General features: G+C 41.9%; 1 protein-coding gene across 1 annotated transcript; it reads left to right on the top strand.

Annotated features, from left to right (window-relative positions):
- The first annotated feature begins 16,138 nt into the window (after nucleotides 1-16,138).
- On the top strand, nucleotides 16,139-19,822 carry tnni1a (troponin I type 1a (skeletal, slow)). The gene is made up of 5 exons (XM_088330125.1): nucleotides 16,139-16,240; nucleotides 16,318-16,449; nucleotides 16,547-16,636; nucleotides 17,983-18,159; nucleotides 19,718-19,822. Exons 1-5 carry the CDS (start codon nucleotides 16,232-16,234, stop codon nucleotides 19,820-19,822), a joined length of 513 nt encoding a protein of 170 aa, XP_088186251.1. The 5' UTR covers nucleotides 16,139-16,231.

Below are 19,822 nucleotides of genomic sequence, written 5' to 3'. Positions count from 1 at the left end.
CTACTGAGACAGCCCTGGCTAAAGTAACCAATGATCTCCTTTTAGCAATAGATTCCGGTGCCTCATCAATGTTACTGCTGCTGGATCTCAGTGCTGCTCTTGATACTGTCAACCACAACATATTACTTGTTCGTCTGGAATGCATTGGTATCTGAGGAACTGTACTCTCATGGTTTAAGTCCTACCTGTCAGACAGGATGCAATGTGTTAACTATGGCAATCTGACCTCTAAACAATCTAATGTCCCCTGTGGTGTTCCACAGGGCTCTGTACTTGGCCCCCATCTTTTTAGTATTTATATGATCCCGCTTGGTGACATTATGCGCAAGTATAATATCAGTTTGCATTGCTATGCAGATGACACTCAACTGTATGTGTCACTGGAGACAACTGGACAGTTAAGTTGTAGAAATCTGAAGGCTTGCTTTACTGAGATTCAAAGATGGATGTCAGGGCCCGGTCACACAGCCGTTTGCGTCTGTATCGAGGCTGAATCACGGCCAGAAATTTCTGCCTTGAAGCAGACGCTGTTAGACGCTTTGAGATCGCCATAAAGACGAGATACAGCAGTGCTTTACACGCGGTCGGAAATTCACACGCGGTTGGCCGTGCGAAAAAGTTTTCATTTTCCTGTTACACATTGAATGATTTTATAGAGAACGTTGAGTTGCAATATGTTGCCTGAAAAGTGCTATACAAATACTCTCTGATGATGTTCTCCCCCCCCCACCCAGCTGAGTGTATCTTATCTGAGATCATACATCACAGCATCATCGCGTCTTTTTTATGTGTGTGTGTGTGTGTTGTATTTAAGAAGTGCTTAGATGTTAATCATCTAAAAAAAAACAGCACAAACATTCAGAGCGTTTTCTTTGAATGATTTGGAAGAAGCTTGCAAACTTCTGTTGTTGGACTTTCGGTTTTACGTGCAAACAAGTTTTATTCTCCAAAAATAAAATACCAGCAATAATGAGGAAAAAATAACTCAAACCTAATTTGGAAATTTTCATAATGCACAAACCTGAATGCTACCTTGCTGTTCCAAAAAAAGTAAACAATCCGAGATTTAACGTCTATCCCGCAAAAAGGTTCCCGATTTGAGACTGGGTTGAAACATATGTTGGCCTGGAGAGGGATGGGCGCCACCAGGCTGTACTTGCCCAAGACACACCACAGGAAATGGTGCCCCTACGACCATAGTGGTTAAGGGATTCAACCAACCAACCAACCAACCAACCAACCAACCAACCAACCAACCATCCCGGGTTTAAGATGGATCTGCCAGGACGTGCGTGTGTGAGTGGCAGACGAAGTTTAGGCGGCAAGACAAATAAGGGAGGCTAATAATAACCTCCACTAACAAAAGAGAACCAAGCGAGATGATGGGGTTAAATAGGAGGACACCAAATTGCTTTGCTCATATCCGATTTTGTTCGGCGTTTCGCTCTCACATCTTTTTTTGCTTCTTCTGTAATCGGTAAGATCTTCTCCATATGTCATCTATTACTATAACTGCATTGACTTTTAGCCCCTTAGGGTTAGGGTTATGAATTTGTTTACTGAGAGTACTCAATTGTATACTAGTATGATTTGGATGACAGTCAGTTACCACTTTTGATAGTTGGGTTTTCTTTTGTGTTGTCTTGACCGATGTCATAATAGAAATAATATTTATAATGAATACAAATAAAAAATGTATTTTTCTACTTTAAAGAATTGACTCTTATTTACCAATGTTCTCTGACCTATTTTGCTTATTTTAGGTATTGTCTCTTATCTGACTGAATATTTTTACCCCTTTTCATGTAAAATATAAAACATAATAATTAAAATAAGCACAGAGACAACAAATACCATTGATAATTTGCAGTTATTTTCTCATCAAATTTACAAATATTTAACTTAAGTCAAATAATCACCCATATCAGGTAATTTAGCAAAATGTAAAATGATAAAAAATATTACATGTAAAATATTTTGCTCTGTCACAATATGTATATGTTATTCATTTTCTAATTACACAAGACTTAAAATAAACACGATTTTCTGAAAATGTCATTGTATTTTTAAGAATAAATAATTACATAGAAAATAATCTGCTTTTTTTCTTATTCTTATTTCTTATTATATGTATACATACAAGATTTTATATATATGTGTATATATATATATATGTATATATATATATATATATATATATATATATATATATATATATATATATATATATATATATATATATATATATATATATATATATATATATACATATATACATATATATATATATATATATATATATATATATATATATATATATATATATATATATATACATATATATATATATATATACATATATACAATCTTGTAAAAAAATCAAAAGCAAAAAAATAAGCATAGTTTTCAGATGTGCCAAATAGCATTCCTAATTTTGAATATTTTTTTTATTAAAATCGTTTAATAAAATAATGCTTAGAATTAGCAAAAAAAAATTCACCCCTTTCATAAAATTAACCTGCCATGCATGTTTTGGGAATTTTTGGACGAAACCATAGTGCCCGGAAGAAACCCACACAAGCATGGGGATAACATGCAAACTCCACACGGGGAGGCTGTGGTAGCTGGAACTGAAATATTTTTTCTTCTTCTATTATTTAAAAACAAATAAGTAAATAAGCAGCATGATCAGTCATATCAGTTCAGTTAAAAAATGATCTGATAAACTTTGCTCATTTTAAGAATTAGTATGTTTTCCCTTAAATGCTAAAATGAGCAAAATTTGAGATAGTTGTTGTCATCTTGGTAAAAATATTTATTAAAATTAATGGAAAAACGAAAAAATATGGAAAATAGAAGGATTATTATACTTTTTATTTTTTGGACTTTTTGCAGTGTGCCTAACTTTTCAAGAACATACTCTGTCATAAAAATCGTGGTTTTTTTTCAAATATTGTTTGAAGGATTTACTAGCAAATTTCTTCTAACTGACACAATATACCAATAAACTGTTGTTTGTTTGTGTTGTTTTGGTATTGAATTGCAAAGTTGGCTCCAGCACACAGGTTTTTGAGCATCTCATAAATTCTAGTAGGACCACACCGCTCTACTTTATAGTCAAATGGCCTTCCACAGCTGCCTATCAGATGTCCCCAGAGTCTATTTGGGGAGACGGGCCCATTCCCGTTTTGAGATAATCCCACGGCGAAAGACAGTGACAGGGGACGCATGGGGCTAAACTATTTGTTTGGAATCTTTGTAATCCGCTGGGATGTGCATTGCATCATGGATGCGAGTCTGGAGTGCAAGGGATGGAGAAGAGGTGAAATAAGTCGGGGCAGAGATGTGTAAATCATGTACTTGAGATGTGACGGAGGGGAAAGGATTAGCTGAAAAGAAGACCTTCAAAAATTCCTTTAAGGATGGAATCTAGTATCAAGAGGGTTTGGTTTTCTTGTGTTTTCTGGGTAAGTTTTGCCTCGCGGTAAATCATCCATCTGCACCGCTTATTCTCACTAAGGCCGTGGAAAAGCTGGAGCCCGTCCCAGGCATCTTCAGGCAGTGGGCAGGGGCTCCTGATCTGCTGGCAACCAGTTCAGGGTGTCCACAGTTGCAGAGCCCCAGTAGGAGACATTTGGCTGGAGGAAACAGATGCTTTTTGGGCCAAGAATGAACACATATCTCACCTACAAATCGGAATTAGGCATCAAGCTCTGTTGTGTGAACCTAGCCTAAGCTGCATATTTTCCCAGGAAAAGTCTCTTTACCCTCTGTAGGCTACCAGGTGTGCCTCTCTGTGTCAGGTACCAGGACAGGGAGCAGAACCCACTCGCGTAACGGTACTCACAGTTTATTGGGGATAAGAGAAAGGCGCGCACACTCGATCCAGAGATCGTTGGTGGTTGGTTTTTGCTTCTCTCTTTTGCATCACTGCAAAATTTGGGTCGCATAGCTAAGTACAAAAATACTGTATTATGTTGCACTATACGAAACACACACGGTTCTAAACTGAACTAAAAGTGAGTGAGGTATTGTGGGAAGAACTTCAGCCAGGAGCATACAGTATTAGCATCTTCATAATGCAATAACAAAAAACAATAGTGGACCAGCATCTAATAACCTGGACAAATAGCAGACAGGCATTTTTGTGCGAGCTACGTGCCTCATACGTCTCAAAACGCTGCAAAGTTGGATTTTTTTTTCCATTTTGGGGCATTCAAAAGAATTTGTTGTTGATGTCTAATGGTGGGGTAAATGCCGTAACAAGGGGCCAAAGAAAGCATCGTATTCCACATTGTATCATGAAAACAGAATAATGAAACATTATTTAAAGATAATTTATCATGAAAAATAATTTTGTCAAACAATATTTCAATGCTTAGTAAGTGTAGGTAGTAAGTAGAACTATTGATTAATTGATTAATCTTCATTTTGTTTTTTTCCCTTTGTTCAAATACAACATTACAATGCAAAACAGAAAGAGAAAAAAGAGCTGACGGGAAAAGCCAGTACTTATCTTAGGGCCCGGTCACACAGCCTTTCACGGGCGTATCGAGGCTGAATCACGGCCAGAAATTTCTGCCTGTGAAGCAGACAATGTTGGACGCTTTGAGGTCGCCATACAGACGAGATACAGCCGTGCTTTACACGCGGTCGGAAATTCACACGCGGCTGGCCGCGCGAAAAAGTTTTGCGCTGCTCAAAACTTTAGACCACGTGTTAACCGCGGGCGGCACACGTGGTACACACGAGGTAATGACACGGTACAGACACGGAATGACGTGCTACGGCCGCGGCCAGGGCGTTGTTACACGTGGGTAGGACGCGAAATTTTAGCCGGTAATCGTGGGTGAAGCACGGTCATAGCACGTTTGTTCTGCGCCTGTATTGCGGTGTTATCACGTGAATTAGCGTGTGTAACGCGTGTGACGGTCAAACGCCTTTCTCCGCGTATATACAGCGCGATTTGCCGAGTACATGTCAGTTCTGCTCGAGACGTCAAGGGGTGAACATGGATCCCCGTCACCGTAGTGACCTCGTCTTACGCCATTTTTATTTCTTGACATTTCTTTTTATTTCATAACAAGATAATAAAATAAAAATGAAAAACTATTACAATAATAACATATTGGCTTCTTCGGTGCCATAGCTTGAAATCTTGATCTTCACGGGACTGTGTCTTGAGCGGTCACGATTTCTACAGCCCGGTGTTGTGCCGAGAAATGCATCCCTGCCGAGATTTGCATCCCCTCGCTACTATAACCACTTTTACTTCGTTTTATCTCACTTTTATATCATTTTTCGAGAGTGTGATGGCGAAGATATAACCAAAACCACTTCGACTTGCATTTGTTGGGAATGTATACAATTCAAACCATTCTGTCTTTGTTGAGAACTGTTATGCACTCTACCATAAAGCTTATTATGCTGAAATAAGCTTTATAGTAGAGTGCATAACAGTTTCAATACGAGCGATTTGAATAGAAATGGGCAAAATAAACATGTTACTTGCTCAAAAGTGATTTATATACGGTGTGCATTACCGTTCGATTACATTCACAACAAATACAAAGACGGAACGGTTTAAGTTGTATTACATTCCCAACAAATGCAAGACAAAGTGGTTTTGGTTATATGTCCGCTATTACATTCCTGAAAAGTGATATACAAAGTGAGATAAAACCAGGTGGTCAAAGTGGTTATAGTAGCCAGGGGATGCAAATCTCGGCAGGGATGCATTTCTCGGCACAACACCGGCTCGGCAGGTTTTATACCCGTGGTCCACACATGGAAATGACGCTGAAATGACGCGATGAGGAAGCGGAACAGTCGCCGGCGTCTGTTTTGCGGGCATACCACCGATGAACAGCGGGTTGGCCAATTTTGCGCATTTTCCATCGCGGGCAAAAAAAAAAATCGCAAAATTTTACCCGCGATACAGACGCAAACGGCTGTGTGACCGGGTCCTTAACCCCATCCCCTTAACTGTTTCACACTTTTACCTTTTTGCTGTTTAAATAATATGTTGGTGTGATCCTCATAACTTATTTCTGTGGGGAGTTTTCCCCCAGTTACAATGTTTCCCCCCTTCTAAAATGGTTTAATTCTCTTGAAAGAAACTGGGATTATCACAATTTGTAAACAATTCCATCTACTATTTCACAGATAAACTTTATTAATGTTATATCAGGGAGTTTCTATCATTGTTAAGTACGTTTTGGGTGGACAATAGTGTGATTTTTCCAGGTTTAATTCATTAGTTTGTTTTCCTTGTCTCTCAAAAGTTTGACTGATGTTAAGCCATGCAGTTAGCTTGTTTTGCAGATAGCTTTATTTTGACAAGTAATAAAACATTGTGATTTTGTGGTGGACCCAAATGCAGGAAGCAGGAAACATGGCAAGGTGCAGAAAAAATGATAGTAAATACAAACTCGTCCATAAAGCAATTAAAAATGGTCAAAAACAATAAAACTGCCTGAACCAAAAAACGAACCTCGGAAGGATGAGGCTAATCCGAGACAGGTGTGGGGTGATTGGTGTAGAGTATGGTAATTGCTTTAAACTATATTCACTTAATTCAGAATCTAATTCGGTGCTTACCTATTCGGCCAGCAGGTAGTGCTTACATTTCCCCTCCCGAATTAATTCAACATAGTCTCGTATTGTGTCTAGCACTTATCATGAAGGAAGCAATACTCTAAACATATTTTGATTTTAGCTTTATATTATGCATTTTAGAGTTCATTGGTATGGATAATAATTGATCAGTCCAGAAGGAAAATAGTAGAGACACACAAATAATTCACGTGTTTTATACCAACAAACTACATTCATTTACATGACAAGGAAAATTGAATCACACAAAAGACGAAATGGACATTGTTGACACAAGCCCAGTCTTAGAATACAAGAACAGGAAAAGATAATTTATACCAATAATGAAATGACTGATCCATAAACCCATGGTTAAAATATTCAATTCATTTACATGATCAGTAATTATTTTCATAGGATGCCATAAATAAAATCTTATTTGCCCCTGCACCAAAAACTATTTGTTGTGAAAAAATATAGATGAGAAAAGGGAAAAGAGGGAACCATGGGTTGGTTTTGCCATGTTTCCTGGCTAGGGAGACGAGGCTTTGGCTTTCCGGCTTCCTTGTCTTGTTCCCAGGCAGCAGAGGTCGTCGTCGTCGTCGTTGAGTCACTCAAGGCGCCTAAGGTAATCCATAGTAGCGCCAGACTCGCTCGTGGGAGGCTCCGTAGTTCTCCGAAGGAGAGGGGGCTGCGACTGTCCTGTGCCGCCAGGCCTCACGGGGTGCAACCCAAGCAAACCAAGCAGACGAAGCCTCTAAAGTCCTTAGTACGTTCGGACAGGCCGGTGCATGATTTATGGAAGCCCCGTGGGCAGGTAGTACAGGTGATTGGGGTGTGGTCGCAGCGAATGGTTCGAAAGCACCACTGGCATTTGGACTGGGGGCCAGGGTTGCTCTCGAAGTCGCCCACCCTAAGAAGAACAGAGAGAGGAGAGTAGAAGAGAGAGAAAGAGAGGGACAGATAGAAAGAGAGAAAGACAGATAGAGTAAAATGCAAAAAGGGGGAAAAGAGAGTGAGAGAGGTGGGGAGAGAGTAGGAAAGAGAGGGATAGAGAAAATGAGAGACAAGAGTGTAAAGGGGGAGAGAGAAAAGGAGAGACAAAGAAGGAGAGAGGACCAAGAAAGAAAGAAAGAGCGAGTCTGAGTGGACTGAGTTGGATTTGTAAGGCTCCCCCGGGAGAGAGCCCTTCGCAGGACACCACGGGAAGGTTCCTAGTCTTTGTCCTGCGGCAGCAGAGGTAGTTGGTGGAGTTAGCTGGGTGCATTGCCTCCACATTGGACACACCTGTCCTAAATACATCCACTTGGGCCCTCTGGTGGATGGAGGCATGTCAGACCCTAACATTGCCTCCCCATCAAGGGCCAAATATCACACAGCCGGGGGCTTTTGTCGCAGCCCGGGCAGGAAGTTGAAGCAGTTGCGGACTCTCCTCGCAACCGGGGATTCTCCTCGCAACTGGGACAGGACTACAACCGGTACAGGAAACTATAGCTGCCGAATACTCTCCTTAAAACCGGGACAGAAAACCGGAGCTACCGAGGACTCTCCTCGCTATAGGGGCAGGGAGCCGAAGTGGTCGGGGACCTTCCTTGCACCCCGTGCATGGAGCGGAAGCCGGCAGGGACACTCTTCGCACTCGAGGCAAAGAGCTGAAGAGACCAAGTGACTCCTCGCAGCCGGACAGCTTCCCGCTGGGTACTTTCATGGTCGGGATATTATGTTGTCATTTTGCTGTGGACTCAAAATGCAGGAAGCAGGAAACAAAAAAGATGCTTGTTTAATCACAAACATATACACAAAGCAATAAACAAATGGTCAAAATCAATAATAAAACGGTCTGAATCCCAGAACAAACCTCAGAAAGCAGGATGGACTGGTTAACAAAGTTTGGAAAATGAAAATCATTGGCAGTGGTTGCTTTCCAAAATGTCCTTATCAAGTGTAAAGGGCTAATTAGGGACTGGTGAGGGGGTGATTGGACACACCTGCTTTAATTACACCAATTAGGCGTCCTCTGGTGGACAGAGACGCGTCAAACCCTAACAGTTCCCCATTTGATGCCTAACGTCCTGGATGCCTTGTTTTATTTCTTCAGCTTCATTAACAATCCGCATGCAGCGTCTGGAAAATAAGTTCATAAAAGAACAATTATTTCTAAACAACTTTCTTCAGAAAAAAATAAAATAAATATCGGTGTTGAAAATAATCCTTGCAAGCCAGTCCATGAAAACTGAAAATTAGTGGTGATTCTTCAACAAACGTTTACATTCCGGTGGGCAAGAGAAAATGTTAATTGGCGAGTATACAATTTAAACGATTCTGTCTTTGTATTTGTTGTGAATGTAATCGAACGGTAATGCACACCGTATATAAATCACTTTTGAGAACTGTTATGCACTCTACCATAAATCTTATTATAAATCACTTTTGAGAACTGTTATGCACTCTACCATAAAGCTTATTATGCTGAAATAAGCCCCCTCTCTACCATAAAGCTTATTATGCTGAAATAAGCTTTATGGTAGAGTCTTCGGCTTGCAAGACAAACACAATGTGACACAACAATTTACAAAGGGCTAACCTCTTCCAATCTCTCCTCCAGGAGGATTCCATCACCAGAATGCCTGATTTGTAAGTGATGATGCATTCTTATTATAAATTATTACGTTGACATACACACTATAGCCACAAGTATTTGATAATAATTCTGGATGGTTGCAAGTGTTACACAAAAACTGGCAAATTTTTGTCATTAGTACCGGTTTTCCTACTTCAAATCTTTGAAATGATTTTAACAAATAGTTATCATTCTACTATAGTAGAACCTTGGAATCACCTGTTTTGTAAAAAATAAAATAAAAATAACTAGATGAATTTTTTGACATGGAAGTAAGTGTAGAAAAATAACAAAAATGCTGAACATAGACATGTTTTTAGTTCAGTATGTAATTAATTTTTTTTTTCTAGTGCCTTTCAATTCACTGATTTTACTTCGAAGGGTGTTAGTAATATTTTACTCAAGGAGTCGCTTGACGAGCGTGAAGGGCTTCCAGTTTGATATGCATTTCTAAAATAAAATAAACATTAAAATAAGTTATCACTCTTATTACTATGTTATTAGAAGGTTGTAATTATTACAAGTAGGGTTAAAATAGGCTCAATCAACCACTAACACGACTGCCTTATATGAGGGCACCTACTTTAAGGCACTGATCATGTCAACGACTTCTCATGCCAGATAGGAATAATATTTCCCTGAAATTCACAATGACCCATCGCTAGTGAGCTATTTTTCAGAACCAAATCGCGAGCTACTTATTTTTCTCAGTTTTCTAATTGTGCTAAGTGGGACCAACCAGCGCCACGTTGGGGGACTCCTCTGGCAAAGATCAAACATATAATCTTACCCGTCTCAATAAGTGTTGGGCAAGTTACTTTGAAAAGAGGAATTTGTTAGTTACTCACAACTTCTTCCAAAAGTAACTGAATTACTCTATAGTACAAGTAACAAGTTACCCGGGAAAGTAACTATTTACGTTTCTTTTAAAAGAAGTTGTTTTGTCAAAAAATTCTAAATTTTCTGAGCAGTATTTGAGTCAGTTCAATAGAGAAGGACAATTTGTTATGTTATAGAACCATGTTGAACCATATTGTGTCCCGACGGATCACCACTTTATCGCGGTGGGGCACTTTGTGCGTCTCCATGACCCCCAGAGCTATGTTGGCGGGAGTCTCGTACTCCTGGTAGGGTTACCCAAGCCGAACAGGTCGAAGGGTAGAGTCCAGACTAAGAGTGATCCCAAAAGCTGGTGGCGGCACGCTTTGAGGCGGTTTCCTACAGACCTGGATCCCGGCAGCCGCCTGCAGTTGTAGGAAGATGCCGGTCGTCTAGGGTCTCCCTCTTCTTTACAATCAAGATAGTGGCGTTGGGAAAAGCGCACCCCTTACGCCACTTTAAAAACCATCATTGCGCTGGTATCCTCTTTTACCTGAGTCTCCGACCACAAAAGTCTGGCGGCGATGGAGTATCCAGTGACGGGAGCAGGTTTGAATGAGCTGGAAGCTCTTAGCTGGACCTCCGCTCGTCAGCGGCACAGGGCAACGGTCGTTAGCAGCTGGGATTGAGTGGCATCTGTTTCCGGCAGACCCCTGTGCGTCTGAGCAGCACTATTTAGTGGCCGCACTGCTCACCCCAATTGGGGAAAGGCCTAGAAAAGGTGGCCTAAAGATTGCTCTCTCAGCACAGTACCCTCAGATTCAGATTCAGATCTACTTTATTGTCATTCTAGTACACGTGTATACAGAACGAAATGTCGATACATCTGGCCCGCACAGTTTCCTCGAATGTACAGATATAAGTAAAAGTTGTATTGTATTATGGCTACGTATAGTATTTTACCATACCATAGTGCCGATAGTGCAAGAGGAGTAGCTAACCAGATGTGCAAAATGGGCATTCAGGTTAACAAGTCAGGTAAACAGTAACATTAACACTGTAACAGTAACGCTGTAAGTACAATAGTGCAGAGAGCAAATGTGCAAGGAGTGGCAAGCTATAAAGAACTGCCAGTAGTGCAAAAAGTCAGATTAGCAGCCGTTAAGATTTAGGTTAACTATATGTTAGATTGACCATTTAACAGTCTAATGGCCAGGGGGACTAGACTACTGCGGAACCTGGTGGTCCTGCACCGCACACTGCAGTACCTCTTCCCAGAGGCTAGCAGAGTGAACAGTCCATGATGGGGGTGAGAGGGGTCCCCGATAATGTTCTTAGCATGGGATAGGCAGCGCTTCTGGCCAATGTCCTGAATGGAGGGAAGTGTAGTCCCGATTATTTTCTCTGCTGTCCTCGTTACCCTCCTCACACTACCCCAGTCGGTAGCGCTGCAGCCTCCACACCACACGGAGATACATCTGGTCAGGATACTCTCTATGGTGCCCCTGTAGAATGTGATGAGGGAGGGTGGGGGCAGGTGGGCTCTCCTCATCCTCCGCAGGAAGTACAGGCGCTGCTGTGCCCTCTTAACCAGTGATGCAGTGTTCACGGACCAGGTGAGTTTGTTTGTAATGTGCACCCCTAGGAACTTGATACTGCTGACAACCTCCACAGCCTTGTTGTTGATGCAAAGTGGGGCATGGTTGGGCTGGTTTTTCCTAAAGTCGACAATGATCTCTTTAGTTTTGTCAACATTCAGGACCAGGCTGTTGTCCCTGCACCAGGCCACCAACTGCTCCACCTCCTCTCTGTAGGCCAGGTCGTTGTCGTCCCTGATGAGGCCCACCACTGTTGTGTCGTCAGCATACTTCACGATGTGGTTTGTGGCGGACCTAGGGACGCAGTCGTGTGTCATCAAGGTGAACAGCAAGGGGCTCAGGACACAGCCTTGGGGGGAGCCCGTGCTGAGGTAGATGACATCTGAGATGTTCTGACCTATGCGCACTGATTGGGGTCTGTCACTGAGGAAGTCCAGCAGCCAGTTCCGCAGGGGGGGGTTGAAACCCAGGAGTCTCATTTTGTCGAAATTTGCGCTGGATTTCTGGATGTTCGCATATCCAGCAAAAAACTGCGATCGTATATTAATCTGCAGTTAGAGTTGTCTTTGTTCGCCCTCATAAACTGAGTCGAAGATTGGGGTTTTTGACCAGAATGTGAGAAACTGTCGGGAGCAGATTTAGCCGCAGCCATACAGGGCGCCGCCATATTAAACCGCGCCTGTCGGGACATTCCACTATGTGGTCGAAAAACAATAGCATTTAGAATTGCAGCATGGAACATAAGAACAATCCTGGATACCAGTCTGGACAGACCACAGCGCAGAATAGCACTCATTGCCAACGAGCTGAAGCGATATAATGTGGATGTGGCAGCGCTCAGCAAGACCAGACTCCTTGAGGAAGGCTCACTCAATGAAGAGGGAGAGGGTTATACATTCTTTTGGAAGGGATACCCCATGGGCGGACACCATCTTCACGGAGTTGGTTCTGCAATTAAGAACACCCTACTGCTGAAGCTCACAGAGTCACCAGTGGGAGTCAGTGAAAGACTAATGACTCTTCGCATCCCACATGCAAAATGCAAACATGTCACGTTAGTTAGTGCCTATGCACCAACACTGCCATCGAATGATGAAGAGAAGGATCGCTTCTACCAGGCACTCGATGACATCCTCAGTCACATCCCGAGGAATGACAAAATCATGCTGCTTGGTGATTTCAATGCAAGAGTCGGAAAGAACTTGCAAAACTGGAATGGTGTGATTGGTGCCCATGGCATTGGAAAAGTTAATTCTAATGGCATGAGACTTCTTAGTCTGTGCGCGGAGCATAACCTTACCATCACAAACACCATCTTCCAACAAAAGAATAAATATAAGGCATCCGGGATGCATCCCAGGTCCAAACACTGGCACCTGATCGATTACGTGATCGTGAGGAGGGCTGACCTGAAGGACGTGCTCATTACAAGAGCTATGCGTGGGGCGGACTGCTGTACCGACCACCGCATGATTCTGACAAAGGTCAGAATGCATGTCCGGCCCCCAGCACGTCAGGGTGGTTCAAAGAGGAAGACACTCAAATGTGCCAAACTCTCCAGTAGTGATACCCTTGACAACTTCCGTTGCTCCCTAGCTGAGAGGCTGGCAGACATTGAGCAGCTGGTCATCTCAGAGGCTGGGATGGATGAGAAGTGGACCTCTCTATCCACCACCCTCTTTGACACTGCAACCCAAACCGTTGGTTTTAAAACCAAAAAACACCAGGACTGGTTTGACCAGAATGCCGGAGAGATCTCAACCCTCCTGGACAGAATGTACAAGGTGCACAGAGCCACCCTAAACAACCCACAATCTCAATTCCATAAAAAGCTATGGCAAGCCCTTCATTCCGAGGCCCAGACAACTCTCAGAAAACTGCAATATGAGTGGTGGATCTCAAAAGCCAATGAAATCCAGTCTCACGCTGATAGAAGCGATATGCACAGTTTCTATGATGCAGTAAAAAACATCTATGGCCCCAGAAACTGCTCCCTGGCTTCTGTTAGATCTGCTGATGGAACATCTCTAATCAAGGATCAGGCTATGATAGTGGAGCGGTGGGCTGAGCATTTCAACACCCTGCTCAACCAGCCCACCCCAGTGGACCCAACTGTCCTTGCAAAGCTCCCTGAACATCCTACATTGACAGACCTCAACCTCCCGCCAACTTTCAATGAAATCCTGCATGCAGTCAAAACCCTGAAAAACAATAAATCCCCTGGACCTGACAACATCCCAGCTGAACTTCTCAAGGTAAGAGGCTACCTCTGTACACGGACACTGTTTCACTACATTTCAGAGGTGTGGAGACGAGAGTGTGTCTCGCAACTGTGGAAAGATGCCAACATTGTGACCATCTTAAAGAATAAAGGAGATAAATCCATCTGCTCCAACAGTAGGGGTATCTCTTTGTTGGCCACTGCTGGAAAGGTCCTTGCCAAGGTCATGCTCCGCAGACTCGTCTCCACAATATCGGAACGCGTCATCCCAGAGTCACATTGTGGTTTTCGAAAGGACAGGGAAACAGTCGACATGATCTTTGTGACACGTCAGCTCCAAGAGAAATGCCGGGAGCAGCACAAGGACTTGTTCATCGCCTTTGTCGATCCCTCAAAGGCATTTGACACAGTGAATAGGGACCTACTGTGGCAAGTCCTGAAGAGATTTGGGTGTCCACCCAAGTTTCTCACCATTCTTGCACAGTTCCATTCAGGGATGACGGCCAGAGTGGTAGTTGGAAGACACAGCTCAGAGCCCTTTGGCGTTTAAACTGGAGTGAGGCAAGGCTGTGTGCTGGCTCCAGTTCTCTTCAACATCTTCCTTCTCTGTGTTACAACACTGCTACGTAGAAGGATGGAGAAGCAGGCTGGAGTTACCATCAACTTCGGGGTTGATGGTAACCTGTTTAACATCAGGAGGCTACAGGCAACTACCAAACTGATTTAGAGACCATCATTGAGCTGCAGTACGCTGATGACTGTGCCCTGGTTGCCCATACACCAGAGGCTCTGCAAAACATTCTCTCGGCAGCTGTAACAGCATACACCAGAATGGGACTGACGATCAACACCCAGAAGACAGAGGTACTCTGTCAGTCCAGTGCTGACCTCCCACCAAACCCAATAATCCTCACAGCAGCAGGGCAACACCTGCTCATGGTGCCCACCTTCAAATATCTGGGGAGCATAGTGTCTGACACCTGCTCATTGGATGATGAGATCCAGAGCCGTCTCAAGCAAGCATCAGCATCTTTCGGTCGACTAAGGAGAAGGGTCTTTCAAAACAACAAACTTAGACTCCACATCAAAATGCTGGTCTACAGAGCTGTATGCATCACTACATTACTGTATGGATGTGAGGCATGGACTATCTACAGCCGCCATCTGAAGAGCCTGGAGACCTTCCATGTAAGATGTCTTCAGAAGATCCTTGGCATCAAATGGAGGGACAGAGTGCCGCACACAGAGGTGTTGGAGAGGGCAGGCAGCTGCAGAATGGAGTCTATTATGGCTCAACGCCAACTCAGGTGGCTGGGGCATGTTGTTTGAATGCCCAGCCACAGACTGCCACGCCGTATCCTCTATGGTCAGTTACATCTAGGCCAACGGAGTTCAAAGACCAAATGAAGAACATCCTGAAGAGATGTTGGATATACCCCTCCTCACTGGAGGAACTTGCTTCCTGCCAAGACCTCTGGCGCTCCCACTGCTCACAGGGAGTGGATTATATGGAGTAACAGCGCATGCAACACCGTACAGCAAAGCGTGCAAAGAGGCATGCTCGCCAGGCCACCCCTGCTCCCCCCAGCACCCCCTTCAAATGCTCTGTCTGTAACCGCATCTGTGGATCCAGGATCGGACTGTTCAAACATCAGCAGACTCACAAATAAAAGAAGATGGTCATCATCGAATCGATGGACAACCCCAAGCAAGCATATTTATCACACCTCACCAGCAATATATTTATTCTACACATGAAGTGCAACAATTACTAACAGTGAACAATATGAAGTTTGTTTAATAAATTAAATGAACACATTAACACTGAAAAACTCAGGAAAAATTACTAAAATATTTATAAACCTACAAACAAAGATAATTCAAAATGATTTAAACCAGCAGTAGATTGGTGATGTTTTCACTTCCAAGAGCCTTTTTCGTTCGCGAACAACATGAGTCAGTTGCCGCTGCATCCATGTAAGTCGAGAGCATCGGTGACTCACTTTCTCTGCTAAATGGTAGTCACTGTTTTGAATGATTTCATCACCCGAAAATACGTCATGTAAACAACTTGGAGGAGAGCAGAAAACTGCTTTATTGAAAATAACGCACCACTTTGGGCCGCCAGTCCCAGCATTTTAACAGCAGGAAGAGTAATGAGTTGGATTACCCTTTTACTGAAGCAAAAAAAACACCGTTGCATAAGGGCGTTATTTCCAACACTGCTCAATAAATATTTTCTTCTTGTTTACAGGAAAGAGGTAAGATCTAACTTCAGAAAGTACAATTGTTACACAGTCTACAAGAGTAATTTGGAAGTGACATCATATCATATTCTTGGCCCAGAGAAAACCAAAGATCTCAGCCTCGAGGAAGCTAATGCTCAAGGTTTGAAGAACAAGAAACGGCAACAAGTCAGCTACTGGTGGAAAGCGTGTTCTTTAAAAATAAAGATTTCCTTTCAGAGTCTGATGGTGGCAAAGGCTAAGGAGAAACTTGAGCAGGAGATCCGTGAGAAAGAGCGCGAGAAACATCGATACCTGGCTGAAAGAGCTCCGTCCGTCAATGTTAATCAAATGAGTGTGGGACAGTTACAGGTGCTTGAAACACCAATGTTCATTTGCAAGTTTTTCTACTGCAGGCAACTATCATTCAAAACTCAAGACAGTATTTGTGAATGTCTTCTACGCATAGGATTTCTGCCGAGAGCTCCATACCAAAATTGACATGGTAGATGAGGAGCGATACGACATTGAGGCTAAAGTGCTGCTCAACACGCGAGAGGTACGCCGATTTTATTTGAATTTAGGAATGCACGACAACAGTTTTTCCGACTGATACCAATAATCGATTAAAATTGTACTTCTGGAGACCTACACTGACCTCGATCACGTTTTTTTTTCTAAACTTTGCAACATCCTATTATTTTGTGTGCCTTCATTTTTCTTTACAATTAAAATAACATAGCTCCAGTAAAATGTCATCAAAACGTAATCTTGTAAATACTAGAGCTTGACATAATCGATTCCTTGTCAGTGAAAATGACGATATATTGTAATGATCACCTTTTAACACCATTTAAAAACTCTAGCGGGCCACCAAGTTTTAAACTGTCCCCACCAGTGCTTCAAACTTGCTGCAGCAGCACATTTAGCACTTAAGATATTGCAATGCGAAGGACAAAATGGAATGGTTGCTTAGTATAAAAAAAAAGTTTAAATTGCTGAAAAGTTCACCGCAGAGTGAAAAAAATAAAGATTTGTGGTGTACATTTTTTATTCATTTATTTCTTGTATAATGTTAAATTATTATTGGTAGTATATCTGTTAAAAAATAGACACAAACCTATTGGGAAACGCTGCACTGACAGATATTGCAGAAAGTGCATATAATAAGGGTGTGAAATTAGACATTAAGGAACAGACAGTATTATGAAAAGCAGAGCACACACACCGGAATGGGATAAAGTTGTGGAAAAGTTTAATGCACGAATGGGATACAAGAAGATTTTGCAACATTTGTAAATATCCCATAGCACTGTGGAAGCAATAATATCAATCAAAATGAGAGAGCATAATGCGTGATCAAATCTAACACTTTTTAAAGGTGGTATATGTGACGTAAAAAATATTCTACTCGCTGACGCCATCTTCTGGCTGAAATCATCGTTGAAGCTCATTTTGTTGCATGTGCAAGTATGTGAAATTCTTAGACGCGCTGGAATAAACCGTTCCTATTTCATCTTTTTGGGAGGGTTGGACTATATTTGAAACAGTCCATTTATTACTTTTACCATTTTCATTCTACAATTAAAGAAAAACACAACCACGGGTGTGATATCACATGGTTGGCATGTATGGCCTAAACTTTAGGAAGTAAAGAAAAGACATGACCAAGTTGTGCTCCTAATTTTATAAAAACATTCTACAGCGGAATATAAACGCTTACACCGTTTCTAACAAGTAGTGTTGGGTCATTGAATATTGTAGCATGGCGTCAAGTGACTTTTTTCACAACAGTCAATAAGTGATGTCATATTTGGCCTTCACCGTGCAACCCTATTTTGAATCTTAAACCGTAACGTTATATGTTGGCATTTCTAATATTAAGCTTACCTATTCTCGGTCCAGATTCAGGATCTGAGCATCAAAGTCTTGGACCTGAGAGGGAAATTCAAGAGGCCCCCGCTCCGCCGGGTGCGCGTGTCTGCAGACGCCATTCTACGCTCCCTGCTTGGCTCCAAACATAAAGTCTCTATGGATCTTCGAGCCAATCTCAAATCAGTCAAGAAAGATGACACAGAGAAGGTGTGTGTGTTTCCAAAAAAAGGTCGTATGGCGATTGATCGAAAAGACTATTTAAGTTTGTATAATTACAAATATCCCTTGGTTTTCATGGTTAATGGGGTTCAGAACAACCCTCAAAAAGTGGATATCGGCGAAATAGCGTCACACCTTCTTGAAAGGTTCCAAAGGGGCAAACCTACCTCGAGATGACATTACCGACTGAGAGTATACAACTGTAACAATAAAAAAAGATCTACAAATAGTAACAACATAGAATTGCAGTTGAATGAATGTTTTTATTGTCATTATACATAGAGACAATAAAATTAGAGGCCATTCGTCAAAAGCACACGCAGCTTCAGGTATAAGCGAAAAGCTTATAATATTGTCTTGGTCACAGCAAAATATAAAATGTTGTGGAAGAATTTTTGGATAGCGTTAAAATAAACGGAATAAATCAAGAAAATAGGTAATATCGTATTTTCCAAACTATAAGGCTCACCCGAAAATCCTAAATAGGCCAAAAGTTTGAACGGCCATCTACTCTGGAGCGGCTAATATGTTCACAAAATGCGTTTCTATATTTGTGCAATTGTATGTACCTATATGATTAAGATTGTAGCACTAACTACAATTGCATAACAAACAGTAGCAACAGTGATTAAACTGGATAGCAATTGTAATGCTGAATTGTAGAAAAGTGAGAAGTTGAAGTTTTCCAACCTACGATCAGGAGACAAGATATGTACCCCGACTGTGCAACTTGGACCTCCCACCTCATGTGCCATTACCATGATATTTCCCACATTTTTAGGATTATCTGATTTCGTATCTGGTATCATCCAAGCGGGTCAATCCAATATCCATCCCAATGTTGTGGTATTCAGCATAAAAGTACCAAGTTGCTAGGGACACTGATGGTTGTCCACAATTGCATAACATTAGATGCAACGGGACATAAACCCGGATCGGGCGAGAAAGGGTTAGATTTTATCCACAAAGCCAATAAAGAAATGGAGACCACATTAATAGGCATCAAGCCTTAGCTTTTCACCACACTATTTTAGTCACTGTACCACACAGGGAAAAGAAATGGGAAAAACAAAAAGTGATTAAAAAATAAAAATCCGTATCAAAACCTCTTCACTTTTTCCCCAGCTCTAAAATAAAGATTTGAAGTGACAAACGTTTTGAATACATGTGGCCCTGCATTTTACATCTTCCTACAATTCCTTTGTCTTCATTCAGTTCAGAAAAAACAAATTATTTCTCAAACTGCCTTCACCCTCATTCGATTCAGAATGTCGTGCGCTTCGTAAAACTGTATTTCAGTGGTTCAAAACTTTTGTCTACCATGAACCAATTGAATGTTTGACGATATTCTTGTGGCCCAGCCCAATAACAACATCGACAATTTGGTACAGTGACTAAAAATAGTGTGATGATGCGTTCAAACCTAAGGCTTTTGTGTTGGCTGTGCTCCTTGGGGGCGAGTAGATAGGATGCGCTGCAAAAATGAATTGTTGCCATTAGAAATGTTTACATAATTGTGTCACTATTTTCTTGTTGTGCCTTTTAGAAATTCACAGTGGAGGACAGTGACTGGAGAAAAAACGTGGAGGCCATGTCTGGCATGGAGGGAAGAAAGAAAATGTTTGACGCCGCCAAAGGAACAACGCAGTGA

Source organism: Urocampus carinirostris, chromosome 3 (genome assembly GCF_059441175.1).
Source record: "Urocampus carinirostris isolate Australia breed hairy pipefish chromosome 3, RoL_Ucar_1.0, whole genome shotgun sequence".
Classification (NCBI taxonomy): Eukaryota; Metazoa; Chordata; class Actinopteri; order Syngnathiformes; family Syngnathidae; genus Urocampus; species Urocampus carinirostris.
This window is presented reverse-complemented; position numbering and strand designations above follow the sequence as displayed.

Coding starts and splice junctions, on each gene's coding strand:
- tnni1a (XM_088330125.1), top strand. Junction 16,637..17,982: donor TGCTGCTCAACACGCGAGAG/GTACGCCGATTT, acceptor TTCTCGGTCCAG/ATTCAGGATCTGAGCATCAA. Junction 18,160..19,717: donor AGAAAGATGACACAGAGAAG/GTGTGTGTGTTT, acceptor TGTGCCTTTTAG/AAATTCACAGTGGAGGACAG.